Raw genomic sequence first — 18,618 nt, 5'->3', positions numbered from 1 at the left:
CTTCTTCAACAAAATAAACTTACCCTCATAAACTCGCGATCAGCATACTTGGCTACACTGTGCAGCACAATGAAGTTCCGATCGCTATGTAAACACTTGCCCTGATAATCTATCTGAGGTCTTTGCTCCTGTTGACTAGCCTGTCGCAAAGATTCTTCCACAAGTGCCTGCGATTGCTTAAAGAAGTTTTTGTAAATGTTGTGGACGTCCTCTGCGTGTGTTTCAGCTAGAAAGATCCCGTAGAATCGATACGCTGCAGCATTCACCATCAAGTCTTTGCACTTTCCACCAGCAACGATTTCATTCACCAATCTCCTGGACAGGAACTTATCGCCGATAGCCCAGTTTAGTTGTGCATCTTCCAACATTACCAATGATCTTACATCCTCGGACATGGTCTGTTGACCCATGGCGCATATGTTAGCAGTGGCTACATTATAATTACCAGTAATACGAGCTTCATGTATTAATTGGAATCGTGCTTGATTCAACGCATCTGGAACCCATTTACGCAGTGCGCGAATGCGAGCTGTTTTCAACATAACAATGCGCTGGGTAAGTATATTTTCCATAAAAGAAAAATCGCTGTAAGGAAGCTTGTCTTGCAGGTCCCATTTCTGAAGTAATTCCTGATGACCATCAATATTTCTTAGGAACTGAATGCTCATAAAATCCTCGATCTGTTGGAGCTGACGTAGCTTACAAAGATAAGGATATATATTTTTTGTCGATTCCATGCTAGCGATTTTCAACATTTCGCCTATCGCTCTTCTGCCTTCGAACACAGCACTTTCGGTTGCAACTTCATCTTTAAGTTCTAAGCTCTTAAGAGCTTTATAGTGCTGTTTGCTCAACGTATGCTGCCAATCAACTTCACTCTTCGACCTATCTAGTACATCATCCAAGGGCATATTCCAATCGGCTAAACGCCATGCACATTCATAGTCAACTTCCGTCTCCGTTGTGATCTTACTAGCCAATTCATAGAGGCAGGACCTTTTCAAGGCCTCCGTATATGCTAACCTATCAACCGTATTCCCACTCGCGCAAACGACATCGTAATAAAGTAAATTCTGGTTGTATTTACGTTCAAGTTGGTAATACTCATTTCGGGCAGATATTGGGTCGAGAAAAGCTTTTGTTGCTTCATCTATTCCAATAGACAGATGGGCGGTTTTCATGATGGCCATTAGCTGCGAATCTCGTTTATAGGTGTCACTACTCGCACCCTCATTGTGTTGATTTAGGCACCACAGTTCAGCATACATGATCGCTTTAAAATATGCCTGACAGTGAAGACTGGCGGTAGCGATCGCTAAGTACTTTAGTCGGATTTTCGGTTGAGGCTCGCTGGAATGTGAAGAACACATTTAGTTTGTTCATCGTTTATATACAACAATCCGTGGACTCACTTTTGGTTGTTCAATCGTATACATTCAACTATTTTCAGCATAAGATGAATAGCTTCCACATTTTTACTGATGCATGAAACAGGCGTAGAACTGTTGTTGAATTTTTCGAAAAACGAATTTACCTTCAAATGTAAAATAGTGTTTTATATAAATGGTATACAATACAATTGAAAATGAATAACTTACAAAATCTTCGATATCTTTATTCAGCTTGTCATCGCAGAAGCTCATAATAACTCGCATCAAAAGAGGAATGATTTTGGCCGCAAAAATTGTCTGAAAAAAGGAACCACCGCTAGGGAATTTGTATAGATATTTTTGGCTACTAGATAGCAAAACACCTCCGGTGGATTGTGGGGAACGGGTGTGAGCTGCTGAAATAACGAAGCATTAGGCTCCGGCCCGATCAGGCACCAAAATTCGATCACGTCCCTTATACTCCGGGTATAACACAGTGTTACTATTATCTGTTTCCGAATTAGGAAATTTGCCAACAGACAAGCGCTCAAATGATGAAGTCATGGACAAAAAATAAGCGAATTGTGAAAGTCAAACCTTCCAAGCCAAGAGGGTGACGTGACGTCATATTTTCGTAGCCAACATAAGAACTTTGCTTGTAACAAAATGAACGAAATTAATTTTAAATACGAACGAGTAGCACTTTAGTTTATATCAAATCAGTTAAAGTGTTCATTGTTTTCTTTTGTTTACTGCTACTATTGTTTGTTGATGACATTTTAAGCGATTTTGACGTTGTCAAACTGACCCCCATCGATCGGTGGAAAAGCGATGTTGCCTATTGTCAAACTCTGTATGTAGAGATAGGGATGCCAGTTACCTGTTCCAAGCACTATAAAAAAATATCGAATGGTTTCATCGTGCTTAATGACGACTATGTTAGAATAATACATGCGAATTGAAACGTTAAGCCCGCGATTTTTCCATCTGTTAAAATTATTTATACATGTTCAATAGTTACCTCAATATCGGTGAGCGTTTTTATCACAGTATCCTTCACAAACTCCAATAACGTTGTCGATAAAGCCAATACAAATGAGGTGTAGCAATCAATACCACTATCGATAAGGGCGCAAAGAGCTATTCTTCCATCCGTACGTTCAAATATTTGACAATCAGTTTCTGCAAGTGCCATATACGGAAACAGAGTTCTCGTATCAGCCGCCAATTTTCGATATGCTCCGTTCTGTAACACATGGTAACTCACAGCGGATGCCTTCTCAACGACCTGTAAATCTCTAGTAACCACAAGTTTGTTCAGTTCCACAATCAAAACTTGAACCAACTGGCTCGTAGTGTCGTTTAAAGAAACCCAGTTTTGGTAGATTTCCGTGTCCGTATCAGACCTAAGCACTAAAGTAGACAAATCGATTGGCCCTATCTCTCCAAGGCATCGCAATGCTTCGATCGTATGTCTGTCACTAGAACTGTGGCGAACTTCATCCAGCAGTACGTTGATTAATCGTATCAGAACATTTCTTGAACAGGTTTCAGAGAGACCATCTGAAGATTCCAGCTCGTCGCACAATTCACACAAACTGTTCTTATTATCGGCCAACATACTGCGCAGTGTAGCTAGTTCTTCATACTTCAAACTCGGCAACTGTATGATACGGTTGATATCCTCAGCAAGAGTCAATTGATATTGAGTCTCCTTCAGTTTCCCTAAAGCGCGACGAAGCTCCCCAAACTCGTCGGTTTCGGGAAAGTAGTTTAATTTCTTAACACCGTCACCGAATAGCACGTGATGCTCAATAACTATAAGCTTAAGCAAGTCTATCACTTTCGAGGACACCGATTGAGAAGTCCTTTGATCATGCACAAACAGCAATGATGAAACCAGAAAATTAAGATATGGTCTTAAATATTCCGCACATGTGGGAATAATATATTTAAGAAAATTTTCAAGAACATTCAGGATAGACACTTGTAGAGATTTGATGGTGATCATGGTATGGCATAGGAAATAGGTAATATCGCGGACTAGATATTCCTTCAAATTTGCTGATCGGTGCTGGCCAAAGTAATCATCCATCTGATCAACTAGCGCCGAATACTGGTAAAGGATAATTAGTTTCTCTTCAACGATCTCCGAGCGATTGATGTTTTTTTTGAAGCAAAGCAGAATTTGTTCCACGGCGGTAGGATGCTTTGTGCAAAGGTAGGTAAGTGGTTGTTGTTTTGATGTGGTGCTAAACATAGTTTTAAAATAATCCAAGCATTTCAGAAAACCTTCCATGTTTAGACTACACTTTGCCTCTGGTATCAGAATTTCACGTGCAAACAACTTACGCATCGATTTTTCATCGTGAAGATAACTGATTAGTTTTTGCACGATGAGAACCTTAGATTCGTCGGAGGAAATGCATTGTTTAATATCTACGTGTGCACTGCTGATGACTTGTTCCATTTCCTCCGCTAGTTTTGAATACTGGATGGGCAAGTTCGTGCAGTTGGCCCACTTCGGTATGAGAAATGATGTGCAGTGAGCGGAAATGGCCTGAAAAATCAAGCAATCAAAAAAAAAGTTACTATTACTAAAGATTCAAGTTGAGCAAATAGTTCGTACCTTGAGGGTGTCAGCCATCGTTTGTTTAATGAAGGAACAAAATTGTGATAATTCTAGTGGTATGTGGCACAGGACAGTAAATGCTATTACATTACGGTAGGTTTTGATGAATTCTTTTAACGATTCAGAAGTAGTAAAGTACCATGGAATGCTGAAATATGAAAACAAGAAAAATAATCATTTAATTAATTGGATATGTTTTAGGATATGTATAAAACGGCCAAAAATTATAATCTTATTAATCAGATTACGTAAGAGGATTCCTAAAATTTGCACGATAAATGTGCCTTGCTTATACCTTTTTTGGTTTCGATAGAAACCTTTCCTAAAATACCTAACTTACAGGTTCGACCAGTAAAGATAACGTTTCGATTTCATCCTATCAGTCAGCCGCATAGACGAAAAGTCCAATTTATAAACACTACCTGAGTTCTCGTTAAAAGGAGCATGGGTCGAAACTATTAAAACCCAAGAGTTATGACCACGAAAAACATTGGCTACACAATTGCCCGAGGAAGGCACTCCAACTACAGCTGGAGTAAGTGTGGGGCACAATGCGAATGACAAGAGGAAGTAGGAGGGCGTGCTTCCAAAACAACGAGTTCCGAGAGCTACGACTAAGAACGGACAGAGATAGCAACCATACACAACACATATATGAATTAGCGCGGCGCCTGTTAGGATTGCTACGACTAGGAGTCACCAATCACTCATCGTCACGTGGATGATTATGTGGACGACGGAGATATATAAATTCGTGGTCTATACCTAGTATCTTTGAACAGCGCTCGCGACAACCGTGAACGAACGACCGTAGCTACTCGAGATGTTTACCAGAAGTCTGAATCAGAACGCATTGAACACAAGGCCACAATCATTCACAACAATATGCTCACCTAGGCAGAAATGATTTGGCTCAGCAGGAAGTGCAGAGAGAGAGCTGAGACGAAGCTCACTACGGTTGAGCGCATCATTCGCAAGTGAGAGCCGCGAATCTATAGCGCTAGTGGAGGGACTTGAACCTAGACTTCGTTATATGACCTTCAATATAGATGAGGCAGGTGCCACACCCCAAGGATCCGATACTGCAGAATTCCTACAAATTGATCTCTGCAATACTACTCATGAACAGCAATATTCTTATTTGATACTTTTTGGTGATATCCAACGGGGAAAACTGATAGAAATGGTGAGTGAAGCGAAAGCAAATATATTTAAAAAAAATCACCAGAGGCGAGATTCGAACCCGCAACCTTCGAGACTCCGACCCAATGCCCCTGGGATATGATGATGTCTCAGAAAGAATATATGATTATCGCACTGGTGACGGTGATCGTATTCTGTCGATTTTTGGTCCCTTACCCAGAGCTAACAGTGCTGACTGATAGAAGCGAACCCGCCGTTCGAATTAAACTAATAATTTATTTATTTGGTTTTTTACGTAAGTGCCAATATTTTTTGGTGGTATCCAACGGGGAAAACTGATCGCAATAGTGAGTAAAGCGAAAAAAATTATGTGAAAAAATTCCCCCAGAGGCGAAATTTAAACTCGCAATCTTCGAGACTCCAGTCGCAGTCCAATGCACTAACCCTTACGCTATCACTGGGATATGATGACGTTCCAGAAAAAAAACATACGATTATCGCATTGGCGATGGTAATCGTACCCTGCCTGCAAAGCCACATCACACACAGCCGCAGCATCCACCCAACACATTTGGTCTATTTAATTTGATATGGGATTTGATTTGGTGGTACCAAAAGACTCTGCTAATAGTATTCTGTGCTGCAGTGACGACCTTTGGTACAAGAAGCTGACTGTTGTGCATTCCGCGATGGCCAACCATACATACTACCGGATTTCATCTCTCGTGGTACCACAATTCACCTCCCTAAAGATAGCTGGACGTCCAACCCTTATCAAAGTACATAGTCAAAGTCAAGCACCATCATCGCCACATATTTCCCATAGAACATGGGACTGACTTGCGATTATGGGCAACAGAATCTTCATATGGCCTATATCAATTACAAGAAGACGACTCTCTATCACATTCGTCCCTTAGTCGTAAGGCTCCTGTGGCAGGCGATGAAGGACATATTCCAGGGCGATTGGTTCAGTTCGCTGGTTCTGTTTCACGAAATAGGACACTGAACACTTAATTACATGAACAATCTCCTGATCTAATCTGATTCGACGGAACGATTGGGTACTGTAATCAAATTAGTCGAAATGATCAGTGGCTCGAGTTTGAGCTAGAGAGATCTATCCAGTTACAATTGGTCGACACTGCTGGCTACAAGATCGGCGAAGGTGAGATGATCGTGCAAGTGTCTAGAATTTCAGCAGCTCCGCAGGATTTCCCATACTAAACACTGTCCCCGTGTTGGCCTTTAGGTATCATCAAATGGATCCGAACTGCCCTGAAAGATCTCATGAGAAAATTGAGGAAGGCGTTTAGATAAGCAGGAATGCACCATCCTCAGTCGGCATAATCACATTGCCGCGAGAAAAAATGGACAAGGCATATACACTTAATTTTGTTCTACCGAATCTCAGCTTTTGTGCTACAAGCGAGATTTACACAGCCCAGCACTCAGCTAACAAAGTTTTTATCGAGATCTCAGTAGAAGTGACGTTTGTTTTACTGAAACAAGGAAAATATATCGCTGAAAATCAGTAAATTAAAGCCACTTGGTAAACTATTGGTTGAAAAATTTTACTGACTGTTCAGCTGTGCAGAACTTACCTAACTGAATTGAGTATGTAATTGACACCCAGGAACTATGCTTACCGCGGGGGAGCGGTCTACGTCCTTTGAAGATAGCACAATGAAAATATAAAGCTGTGCCATGTGCCCGGAGCTCACCCGCCTAAAGGTTAGAGCAGCCGCATGTCTACAGGACTGCAAGACACCGGTTCCAGAGAAGTAGTTAAGCAATTTTATAGATGGCTGTTCGGTCATCTATGGAAGCCGTCCTTCAATGTCAGCTTCCATATCTGAAAAGCCTAGATAAGCCGTATAGTGTCGGTAGTGGTTGTTTCAACCGGCTAAGAATTACACTACGGACTTCCTGTTCCGGTGGTAAAAAAACCCACCAAACAGGGAACCCCAATTCCATAGTGTCATGCGACCTGGGCTATGGTTAAAATTGTTGAGGGGGTTTAAAATATTCTCAATGGCGAACGGAGCTTTTACCGGCTGTGGTCCACTAGGAGGTTGATGACAGTCTATTATCTTTCTCCGGACAAAACCAGCCTAGAGGCCGTGTGGCATCCGGCAAGTTGAAGTATTTCAACCATGAACTGATCCCCTGGGTTCCTGTTCCTACGTTGTAAGAGGCGACTGAAAACAGGAGTCCTCATGTCAAGGTGTTTCTCCGTGCCGAGGACTGAATGGCTGGCAGCACTAAAATATGCCAGTCGCGCACGGAGTGTCATGGGTCTTACCCTTGCTGTGTCAAGCGAATCTGTGACATAGTGGACGTTTGTTTCTTTGCATATCATGGGATTCAAATGATGGTCATGTCCCAAATGCCCATTTCGGGGCTCGCTGTAGGCGATTATAAACCAACGTGTTTGGTATCTTCTAGTTGCTGTACAACAAATGCTGATGATGAAATGTGTTGTGCTGTAATCGAGTATGGTTAGAGTAGCACAAATTAATCTTCAGCATAAACGTACAGCAACTATCAATCTATCCCGCCTTGTGCAAAGCTTCCATGGCTTTGGTTCAAGAACCATATTTCCATAAAAGAAACTTCTGTTTTGGAAAACTCCTTAACCCCGTCTTCGTAGCTTTCAACAAAAATGGCATGACAAATCCACGTGAAATGCCTCGTGCATGTATACTTGCGAATGGTGCTATTGACTCATGTCTTATATCCGCCCTCACAACTCGCGATATTTGTGCAGTCACGGTAAATATGACTGTTGACAACATAAACAAGAAATGCGTCTATTGTTCGGCATATTGGCCGAATAATGAACCATCACCTTCTGATTATTTCAAAAGGGTTGTATCATACTGTGGCAGAAATGAGTTTCCCCTCATAATCGGCAGTGATGCAAATGGCCACCACATAATTTGGGGCAACTCTCTGCTCTGACAATATTACGCATGAGTTGGAAAACTGGCTCGTACCAAACGAGCTAGAACCGTCGTTATCTGGTCATAAGTACATCGTCTATGATCATTTAAACGTTTCGCTAGATATCGTCACATATCCTAATCCTAAATCTACGAACGAGGACCTCTACGAAGAGGGCTTGGCGACTAGGTTTCATGGGTATCTTCCGACGATTGAATTTCCAAGCGACTTGCATGAGATCGTGGATAAAACAAGCTCACTCATAGTAGCAGCATACCAAGAGGCTTTTCCGCTTCGAGTTATGCGTGCTTCTAGAGGAACTGGTGGAATACCGAACTTGTTCGTTGCGTTGCGTTGCGTTGTGACGATGATTTTGGCGGATTGCACACTGACTTCATCATGTTTGACTGCTGATTATCTAATAAGAGTTGCTTAGGAAGTGGTAAGTAGGAATTCATACCAATCCGACCCATATTGAAATCTCAACAGCATGATAGCCATCATTGCCGGCCGCCCCCATCTCCATCGTTCACGGGGAAGGATAAAGGATAAGGTAGACGGGAAGTGTTGATGCTCCACCTACTTAACGGAAGGACGACGATTCATCAGACTCTTCCATAGGTGTCGCGGAGTTGGTGGTTTGGAAGGGTATCAGGTCTAGGATTCGCTCCAAGCAAACGATGCGACCTGTAAAGCATGTTTTATTAGGTAGTTGTTTAGTTAGTCTTCGAGTGCACGATCACTCGAAAAAGAGATGATCTTGTTTAGTTTTTGGTTATTTTTAAACTCTGGGCAGCCGGCTACCGAGAGTATACTATGTTCCCTAAACAAAAGCAATTTGAACTCCACACGGCCGACCGTGGGAGTATTGCCTAGAAAAGCTAATCTTATCCGCGTAATGGGCCGGATCACTATTTATTGCAACAGTATTTGGACAGAATTCGCTACTTCTTCTCTACGATATATTTATTGGCTTGAAAACTACCGAGTGATAACACATTATACAGGCAAAAATATCGAGAGATGTTATAAATCAAGGAAAGTATTTCTTATTTTCCATATCGGATTGTTTGTGGAATACAAGTATACGAGCGATAATACCGAACACTGAAGGGAAATATAAAGGATTGTTAACCTGATGCACGGGCTTGTTAGCAATAACGGAGCTTTAAATTAGGTTCATAAAAACAGACGCGGCGAATTTTCAATACGTATTGACCCGTGTTCATAGATACTAGTCAGATTAGTCGTATTGGGGCTAATTTCCGATCAACTATTCATTTTTACGGCAATGTTTTCTCGACTAGATCTGTTCGCACCCTCTCATTCTGTTCGCACCCTCTCATTCTGCGGTCTAAGGACCAAATATCATCAATAGACTTAGACTCGCGTGGAGGCATGAGATAGGAAACTTGTAAGAATTTTGCTATCCCACCGTTTGACTACCAGAATGGATGGGAGAACAGTAATACTAGCAAATACCGACTACCATAAGAGCGGTGCAAATTTGAACGAGTGACGTAGAGTACTGCACTGAAAAAAGGACCAGGAGTGCGATTTTACGAAGTTTTAGCTTCCGATGGCCCTACATTTTCTGACAAAGTGAAGTTCTTGAATGTTGAGATTTTTATTACTGTTTAGAAAAGCAAAAGTATCATAAAGCTAGTGTCAGGCCTTCATGAGACCTCAAGGAGTCACTTTTGGAGGTATTCGTAAATGTAGATTTGTCAGTAGACGGTTCCAAATATAATAGAAAAATACCTAATTTAACACAACTACAGATCACTTGCAACATAAAAAGCTTTTTGTGAAATTCGACAGCTTCATCTTAGGCCAATTCAATAAATTTCCTACATGAAAGTTTCCATTTTTTAAAAACGGTTTTTAAACCAAAGCTTTGGAAGTTAAACCTTGGCGTGGAAGTGCCGGTATATTAATATATTCTGTTACTTAGTGTAGAATTAGATTTCGTCATTTACGGCTAATATACAACCGCCAGAAGAAACTTAAAACGTTGGTACACAATCAAGAAAGGCGAATCAGAAAAGGTGAGTATATGTCAGTGATTCACTAAATACAGACTGGAAAGAGGGTAATATGGAAAACCTTAAGGTCCGTCCAGATTAAGTCTTCGGTACGAAGCAAAACGTCGGCCTAGGAACTCCTAGCATGTTGTTAGTCGCCTCTTACGACATGGGAGCAGTTCCCAGAGGTTCTATTCTTGGTTGAAATAGTGCAAAAAGATTTCAGCCCGCCGGACACCACACGGCTTCTGGTGGAATACCGAACTTGTTCGCCTAAAAAGTTATGTAGAAGAACATGGAATCGCAAACGCAGGGACGGGTCGGCGGCATTTAAGTTGGCTCGTAAAGCATACAGAAATGCCCTTCGATCCTCTGAGCGAAGTGGTTGGAAAAGCCTCTGCACAAATGTCTCATGTCTCAAAGAAGACTAGTAGATTAAATAAGTTACGAATCGAAAGACTTTCATGCCCGTTCAATTAGAACTGCTGATGAAGATGTAGTACTCAACTGTCTTTTTGACACACACTTTCCAGGCTGTACGGAGCTATCACTGACGACTGAGTTCTTTTCAGGTAGTTCTGATTCTTCGGCATCTGCTCGTAGAATTGTGACAACCGAATCGATGAAATGGGTGATTGAAAGTTTTGCTGCGTATAAGTCTCCGGGAAAAGATGGAATCATTCCAGTTCTACTACAAAAAGGATATGAACACTTCAAGCATATTTTGAAAAAGTCATTACTTGTAGTCTTGCAACAGGATACATTCCATTGGCGTGGCGGGAAATAACTGACAAATTCATTCCCAAAGGCGGTCGCGTCACTTATGAGGAGGCAAAGAGCTTTCGAACGATCAGTTTGACCTCCTTCCTTCTCAAATCAGTGGAACGTTTTATCGACCACTTCATTCGGGATGTTAGCTGGGGCGTGCAACCGCTGCATACAATGCAACATGCATATCAGCGGGGGAAGTCTACTACCACCCTGTTATACAATGTACAACATTGAAAAGCTTTTTCACAGAAGCAATCAAGTTTAGGAGTTTTTCTCGATATTGAAGGTGTCTTTCGAATCAATTTTGGAAGCAGCACGAGGTCATTGAGTACCTTCATATATCACGAACTGGATACACGCAATGCTTAGCAACCGACATCTGTGCTCATCGTTAAGACAAGTAGAGATAAGGAAACTGAGTGTCTGCGGCTATCCTCAAGGTGGTGTGCTGTCACAACTTCTATGGAACCTTGTCGCCGATAGCTTGTTGAGAAAACTTACTGAGCTTGGGTTTCCGACGTATGGTTCATCGGTATTTGCATTAACACACTTTTTGATTTGATGCAACAAGCCTTATGTGTTGTTGAGGAACGGTGTTTTCATTATGCTATATTTCACCCTAAGGAGGAAAATTTGGTAAAAACCAAAATTTCTCACTAGGGTGAAAATTTGTTGGTAAAAACCAGTCTTTGTACAGGAGGGCACAAATCCTTATTTCATACTATGTTGCGTTTCGGCTTCGCCTCTTCAGAAACCGACACTAACGTATTGTCGGAATAGATTAGCGCCGGCTTGACGCAAATCCCTTAAAACTAAAACACACTATGTGTTTCAATCAAACGACTGATCAAACGTGATGTCCCGTTCGAGCAGAAGTTCTGTTTATGCCGATGAGACACAAGTGAAGCCGAAACTTGTCTTGGCTTAGCAGGCCTATGCGAAAGCACTATGCTATATTTCACCCTAAGGAGGAAAATTTGGTAAAAACCAAAATTTCTCACTAGGGTGAAAATTTGTTGGTAAAAACCAGTCTTTGTACAGGAGGGCACAAATCCTTATTTCATACTATGTTGCGTTTCGGCTTCGCCTCTTCAGAAACCGACACTAACGTATTGTCGGAATAGATTAGCGCCGGCTTGACGCAAATCCCTTAAAACTAAAACACACTATGTGTTTCAATCAAACGACTGATCAAACGTGATGTCCCGTTCGAGCAGAAGTTCTGTTTATGCCGATGAGACACAAGTGAAGCCGAAACTTGTCTTGGCTTAGCAGGCCTATGCGAAAGCACTATGCTATATTTCACCCTAAGGAGGAAAATTTGGTAAAAACCAAAATTTCTCACTAGGGTGAAAATTTGTTGGTAAAAACCAGTCTTTGTACAGGAGGGCACAAATCCTTATTTCATACTATGTTGCGTTTCGGCTTCGCCTCTTCAGAAACCGACACTAACGTATTGTCGGAATAGATTAGCGCCGGCTTGACGCAAATCCCTTAAAACTAAAACACACTATGTGTTTCAATCAAACGACTGATCAAACGTGATGTCCCGTTCGAGCAGAAGTTCTGTTTATGCCGATGAGACACAAGTGAAGCCGAAACTTGTCTTGGCTTAGCAGGCCTATGCGAAAGCACTATGCTATATTTCACCCTAAGGAGGAAAATTTGGTAAAAACCAAAATTTCTCACTAGGGTGAAAATTTGTTGGTAAAAACCAGTCTTTGTACAGGAGGGCACAAATCCTTATTTCATACTATGTTGCGTTTCGGCTTCGCCTCTTCAGAAACCGACACTAACGTATTGTCGGAATAGATTAGCGCCGGCTTGACGCAAATCCCTTAAAACTAAAACACACTATGTGTTTCAATCAAACGACTGATCAAACGTGATGTCCCGTTCGAGCAGAAGTTCTGTTTATGCCGATGAGACACAAGTGAAGCCGAAACTTGTCTTGGCTTAGCAGGCCTATGCGAAAGCACTATGCTATATTTCACCCTAAGGAGGAAAATTTGGTAAAAACCAAAATTTCTCACTAGGGTGAAAATTTGTTGGTAAAAACCAGTCTTTGTACAGGAGGGCACAAATCCTTATTTCATACTATGTTGCGTTTCGGCTTCGCCTCTTCAGAAACCGACACTAACGTATTGTCGGAATAGACGGAGTCGGTGTTTTCATGTTTGACTATTAATTAATCTAAATAAAACACGCAACGAAGGATTACAACCGTAGCTCGCCCATTGCAGTTCTTTGACTCTGAAATTATGGTCGCAGATCAAGTGAAGTACGTTAGAGTAATTCTTGACTCAAAACTTAATTGGACAGCTCACATCGATTTCAGGATCAAGCAAGCTTGCATGTCCTTCGGCCAATGTAAACCACTACATGTGTTTCTGAAGCAAGAAGCACTTTCTTGTGCATACCGTCTTAAGGTTACTGGGCCCTGGAACAGTAACCCAATAGATCGTGAAACTAGCCATAAAAGACTGTGGCCCCAAATGGTTACTTGGGATGAGTATACACTTGCTCCCAGTGATCTTACACTCACATGTAGTTTTCCTTTTAAAACTTTCAATGTGAGAATTCCTCATCGCGAATGGCTGTCTGGCTGGATGGAGCGACAACTTGAAGAGTACGTAGTTTGTTATACTGACGGTTCTTTGTTGGATGGCCGAGCCGGTGCTGGTGTCTGTTGTCATGAAATGAGATTAAACCAATCTCATTTGCTTGGTAGATACTGTACCGTATTCCAAGCAGAAATCTTTGCGATTGTGTGTGGCGTACAATCAGCACTTCAACAGGGAATTTGCGGTAAAAGAATCTATTTTTGCTCTGATAGTCAGGCTGCTCTTGTGCAGCATCCGAACATGCAAACCATTGGCGTAGCTTGCAAACTTGCGTTCAAACAAAAACTTTTCTGTCGGATGTGAGTCCGAAAATATCAAAGAATTTGTTGCATTTTTCCAAACACATTTGCAGTAATCTAGTCAGGGACTGACTGGACATTGCAGTTTGAAATTATCACATGGCTACTATTCAGCGCGCTGAGTATTATTCATGTGATCTTTGTGAATCCGATTACGGAACATCATATCATTTGATATACAACTGCTCTGTAGTAATGCAATTACGTATTCGGATTTTTGGTTCTCCATAGATAGATGAACCTATGTATAGAGAGCTTAAACTGAAAGATATGCTATTGTTTCTAACCCAGTGTAGTAAAGAGCTATAGTTTTAGCCGTATTTGAATGACAATATCTCTTCGGAGGTGTTATCGTTCTGTTATCTCAATATCCTCTCGGGGTGTTGATATATCCTGCAGATCGTTGTGCATCCCTCCGGGGGTGCAGAATGATCTGTATTAATTGTTGTGTCGTTATTTTCCTTACCTTTAACCTTACCACTTCCCCAATACTTCCCATCCGGAAATGATGACGATTCTTGGCACGGGACAAATCTCCGATCAACATGGGGAACGGGCCATTTGAGCGAGACGCTACTGGTTCCTGAAGACACCAGTACCGGTTCCAGAGAAGTATTTAAGCAGTTTAATAGTTTTTTGGCGTTAAATTTTGGAAAGTTTGTATTATGTAACTTTATATTTCTACTGACGTTACCCAAATAAATGCTTGTAAATATCGTTAAAAACAGTGTTGGTCTCAATCATTAACCATACTATTTTCTGTGAGTAAAACTTGAATAAACCAAAAATTATTATATTTGTTGCTAAACGAAATGGGTACAAAGTATATAGGGGACAGTGGGGCAATATGAGCAATCATGAGAGGCAAAATGATCATGTCATATTTTGTAACAAAATTTGGAAATAATTTTGCTTAGAATTTTATTTATCACTGATTCAGGGTGACACATTCTTCTTGGAAAATTCATGGTATAGGTTTTAAACAGCTTTTTATTTTTGATTACTACACTCAAAATTCAAGATTATTTAATTGTTATCTTTGTGAGTTCTTTTCATGAGCAAATATTATTTTTCAGCATTTGTAGAAGCTTCGGGTATAAAACGTTGACATGAAGATAACTTTTCGGAATTTAATGCATACATTCATATATGTTTGTATGATGCTCATTTTGCCTCATACTGTAGAACTATTTTCACAAATTTATTGTAGAAAGTAAAAAAAAGTCTTACTAATTTTTTATATTATGACTTCTACAATTCCTTACGCGTACGTCATGCCAATGCTTATAGCAGGATTCGTATCACATTTTTTGACATTCCGTCAGATTTTTTTGTAGATTTGTTTTATTTAACAGTTGAAGTAATACATTATCTAATGATCACTTGCTGATAATCCGTGTAAACAAATAATTTCAAAATTGTTCACAGATTCTTAGAAAACAGGGGCGCTTAACTCGCCCAATATGGCGATATTGCCTCACTTTCCCCTATGAAGGAAAAATAAAATGTTTGCTGGTACTTACTTTGTTATCTTATACTTTTTGGAAATCCACCTGTCGAGAATCTGTTCCATACTGTCCTGCACAGTAGCAATAGGATCGATTCCTGTCGTCATACGGATCAAATTCAGTAATATCTTCACTTTGTCTTGAATAGAACAAAAACACACATTAAGAAAATATTCAACGATTCAAATCACAAATATTCATACTTTGAGAATATTCATGCAAATACACTTGTTCTATTAGATCCATCAACGCACGTCTTTTCAAGTGGTACGAATTTGCAAAAACGCCACATATCAACTGGAGGTATGCTGCATGCAAGCCTTCTTTCTCGTCTTTTAACAAAAGGTCCTAAAACAAACTGTAATATAATTACGCCAATTAGCAGGAAAAAAGTACTTACATCTGTGCCAAAAACAATTTCAGCGTACAATTTTTGCTGAAAGCGATAAAAATCGATTGTTCCACGATTCTTCGAAAAAACCCACTCGTCGCTGAACAGATGAAGCAAATTTACTACACCACTTATTTTGATGACAAAACTTGGTGACCCGAGCAGGGTGATCATTCTCCGATAAATCGTTTCGTGGGATGCATAATATTCCGGATAAGCTTTCGATAGAAACTTAACCTGATCGTAGATCTTCCGCTGCAGCTGTACAGAATAAACTTTTTTGTTAGCCTTGCTAATGAACGAGAGCAGCACAGTGTTGGTATCGTTGAACAGTGCATCGTGTGGACTAACGAAGACTACCAGGTCATCAAATAGGTCGATGATTGCTTCGGTCATTGCTATGTTTGTGTGATGATTTCTGCAAACGTCCTTGATGTATGCGAGGACCCATTCTGCCACAAAAAATGTCGATGTTTGTTTGATTAAAACTTTAATAATATTGAAAAGATAGAACAGATCCAGATTGCTATCGATGTTGATTAAAACTTTGTCCAAAAAAGTCTTCACCGCGTCTGTGTTTACCCCGTCGTAGTCCAGATAATGAGCAATTATCAGCAGCAAGTTATATTGATTTAATTGTTCTTTGTTAAGGTTCTCGTATCGTAGAGCCTCTATGTTTCTAGAGTCCCTTTCGGGACGACTTTTAGCATTTTTAAAGATCCAATCGAACATACTAGTGAAATTGCTTGTTTTAAGTTGCTGCTTGATGTGGGAATGATAAGGTCCGCGAAAGATAGACAGCAGATGAGAAGATAACTCATTCAACTCTACCGCAGTCAAACCTTTCAGTCTTCCAAAGCCAAGCTCTATTTCTTGGATTTTGAACGTTATCTTTTTAGTAAGTGAGCATTTTTCAAAAGCATCTTTGTTCATAGCGCTGTGTAACAGCAAATCGTTTAGAATTTTTAAATACAACTCAATGTCATATATGATGTTTATCAACCCCTCGAACACAGCGTCACTTTCTGCTGGTAGAGAATTCTTCTCAAAATTGATTGCCGTGCAAAGCAGTTCGAAATTTTTCTCGTGTATATTGTATGTTACATGATGCATATTTCCGGTCAAATCTGATTGTGATGTCGCGTTCTCGAGGAGCAGTAGCTTCTCAATTCGTTTCAGCAAAATGTTTTCTTCGACCATGCGGATATGCTCGTCTGGTTCGAGGTACTTTCGCCTTGTTTCAGCATTTTTGGCAGGAGTTGTAATACTTCCCATGCTAGATTGTGCATGCTTTGTAACCGTACAGTTAACAGAAATACTCGCAACGAGTTCAACGTCCAAACGCTCTTTGTTGTGCAAAATCCCTTTTGCTTGCGTTTCCCGTGACTTTGGGAACATGTAATTGAATAATTTTTCTACAGTCTCCTGGATAGCTCCGAACACTTCCAACGGAACCGTTTCCAGTATTGTGCGAATTGTCGTAACGTTAATATTAGTACGATCAATCGAATAGGCGTAGAATGCCTGCAGAACACTGTTCAGAAACGCCACTGATGGATACTTACGAGAAGTTATAAGTAATTGTAGGATCAGGTGATTGTCGGCTGCTGATTTATTGTTCGACGTGCTGCAACTGATATTATGTTCAAAGAGTTAAAAAATATTGAAATAATTACACAAAGAAATTATGTCTGAGGGAATGATCGGTATAATACTCCGTCAAACATTCTCCACTTTAGATTGGACGAGTATGATAATATGTAATTACCGAAAAGAACATTCCGTAATTTTGTGCCATAGCTCGTTACAATATGTCGAACTAATGATTGTCGATGCCTTGAAGATATCTTCTTTTTCGAAGTTTACCAATGCCTTGCAACACAAACGAAACGCCTTCAGTTGCGAGGGAAATTGCAGTTTTGGCTAGAAGTTGAGAACATATGAAGAGAACGCATGACTAACTCAACTTACTATTACATTTACCTGTATCCTGCTCAGCATATGCAATAAAGGTTGGTAATCATCTTCTTCTAATACAACTGGACACCGATCGACGATTTCAGCCAACAGGATCAACCAGCGCCAATCAGGTTGTGATGAATCTGCCTCAATCAAATCCATCAAACTTTGCAGTTTATTAGCCCGTTTGATCTTCTTTGGATTGCCCCCGTCATCCGATCCTGATTGATTCCAAACCTCGTCATGCCAAAAAATCTGCGGGATCCCACGAAATCAAGATATTGCAACTTTCATTTCTAGTAAACAGTGCTTACCACATAAGATAACCTCGCTGCAAAATTGACAAAATCTTCTGTGAAAGATATTTCCTTTCTACCTGCCACATTATAGGAAGCGGAAACGTGAGCTTTGATTTCGCTACACACGACAAAATGCATCACTCTGAGGCATTTATACCATTCAGTTTCATCGTTGGTAAAGAACAAATCCTGATTGGATCGCCATTCTGAAAAACTTTTCTCTGGATGATGCACGATCACAGTTAGATGCATCAGACGAAAAAAGATAGCTTTGGTATCCTCGTCCATCTTCGGTTCGTAGGCTTTAACTACACACGGTATGATTTTCTCGGTGAAATTGCACACCTCATAGCGGTAATCAACTGCAATCTATAGTAAGGAAGAATTCTAATACGTCATATAAGTAGCAAGATACAAGCGTAACTTACAGCTTCGATGCAACAATAAGCAATTTTAATAAGCTCATTTTGCATTCGTCCTCTGTCACTTTCGACGATCATCTTCTTCAATGGATCGAGGAACGTTGCAAAATGTGATTGAACCGAACAATTTGCTAAACTCTTTCGTATTGCCAACGCCAAGCAATTGACCACATTCAGTTTTGTTACCCTTGCATCATCATATAGTTCCGAACACCGGGTCAGTATCGCTA

The 18,618-nt window shown here is 40.6% G+C and overlaps 1 protein-coding gene across 1 annotated transcript in view; it reads right to left on the bottom strand.

Moving 5' to 3' along the window:
• LOC131682250 (serine/threonine-protein kinase ATM) overlaps positions 1-18,618 on the bottom strand; it is a 56,706-nt gene that overhangs the window by 2,334 nt on the left and 35,754 nt on the right. Inside the window, exons 3-14 of the mRNA XM_058963606.1 lie at positions 18,395-18,615; positions 17,982-18,335; positions 17,692-17,922; positions 17,477-17,631; positions 15,718-17,341; positions 15,521-15,665; positions 15,333-15,456; positions 4,000-4,150; positions 2,392-3,930; positions 1,599-1,688; positions 1,413-1,534; positions 24-1,350 (exon numbers count right to left, since the gene is read on the bottom strand). Coding sequence (XP_058819589.1) covers positions 24-1,350; positions 1,413-1,534; positions 1,599-1,688; positions 2,392-3,930; positions 4,000-4,150; positions 15,333-15,456; positions 15,521-15,665; positions 15,718-17,341; positions 17,477-17,631; positions 17,692-17,922; positions 17,982-18,335; positions 18,395-18,615 — 6,083 coding nt within the window. The remainder of the gene's footprint in view (positions 1-23; positions 1,351-1,412; positions 1,535-1,598; positions 1,689-2,391; positions 3,931-3,999; positions 4,151-15,332; positions 15,457-15,520; positions 15,666-15,717; positions 17,342-17,476; positions 17,632-17,691; positions 17,923-17,981; positions 18,336-18,394; positions 18,616-18,618) is intronic.

The sequence above is a fragment of the Topomyia yanbarensis genome, chromosome 2 (assembly GCF_030247195.1).
Source record: "Topomyia yanbarensis strain Yona2022 chromosome 2, ASM3024719v1, whole genome shotgun sequence".
Lineage (NCBI taxonomy): Eukaryota > Metazoa > Arthropoda > Insecta > Diptera > Culicidae > Topomyia > Topomyia yanbarensis.
Note: the sequence above shows the minus strand (reverse complement) of the source record. Positions and strands in the feature narration are given on the sequence as shown.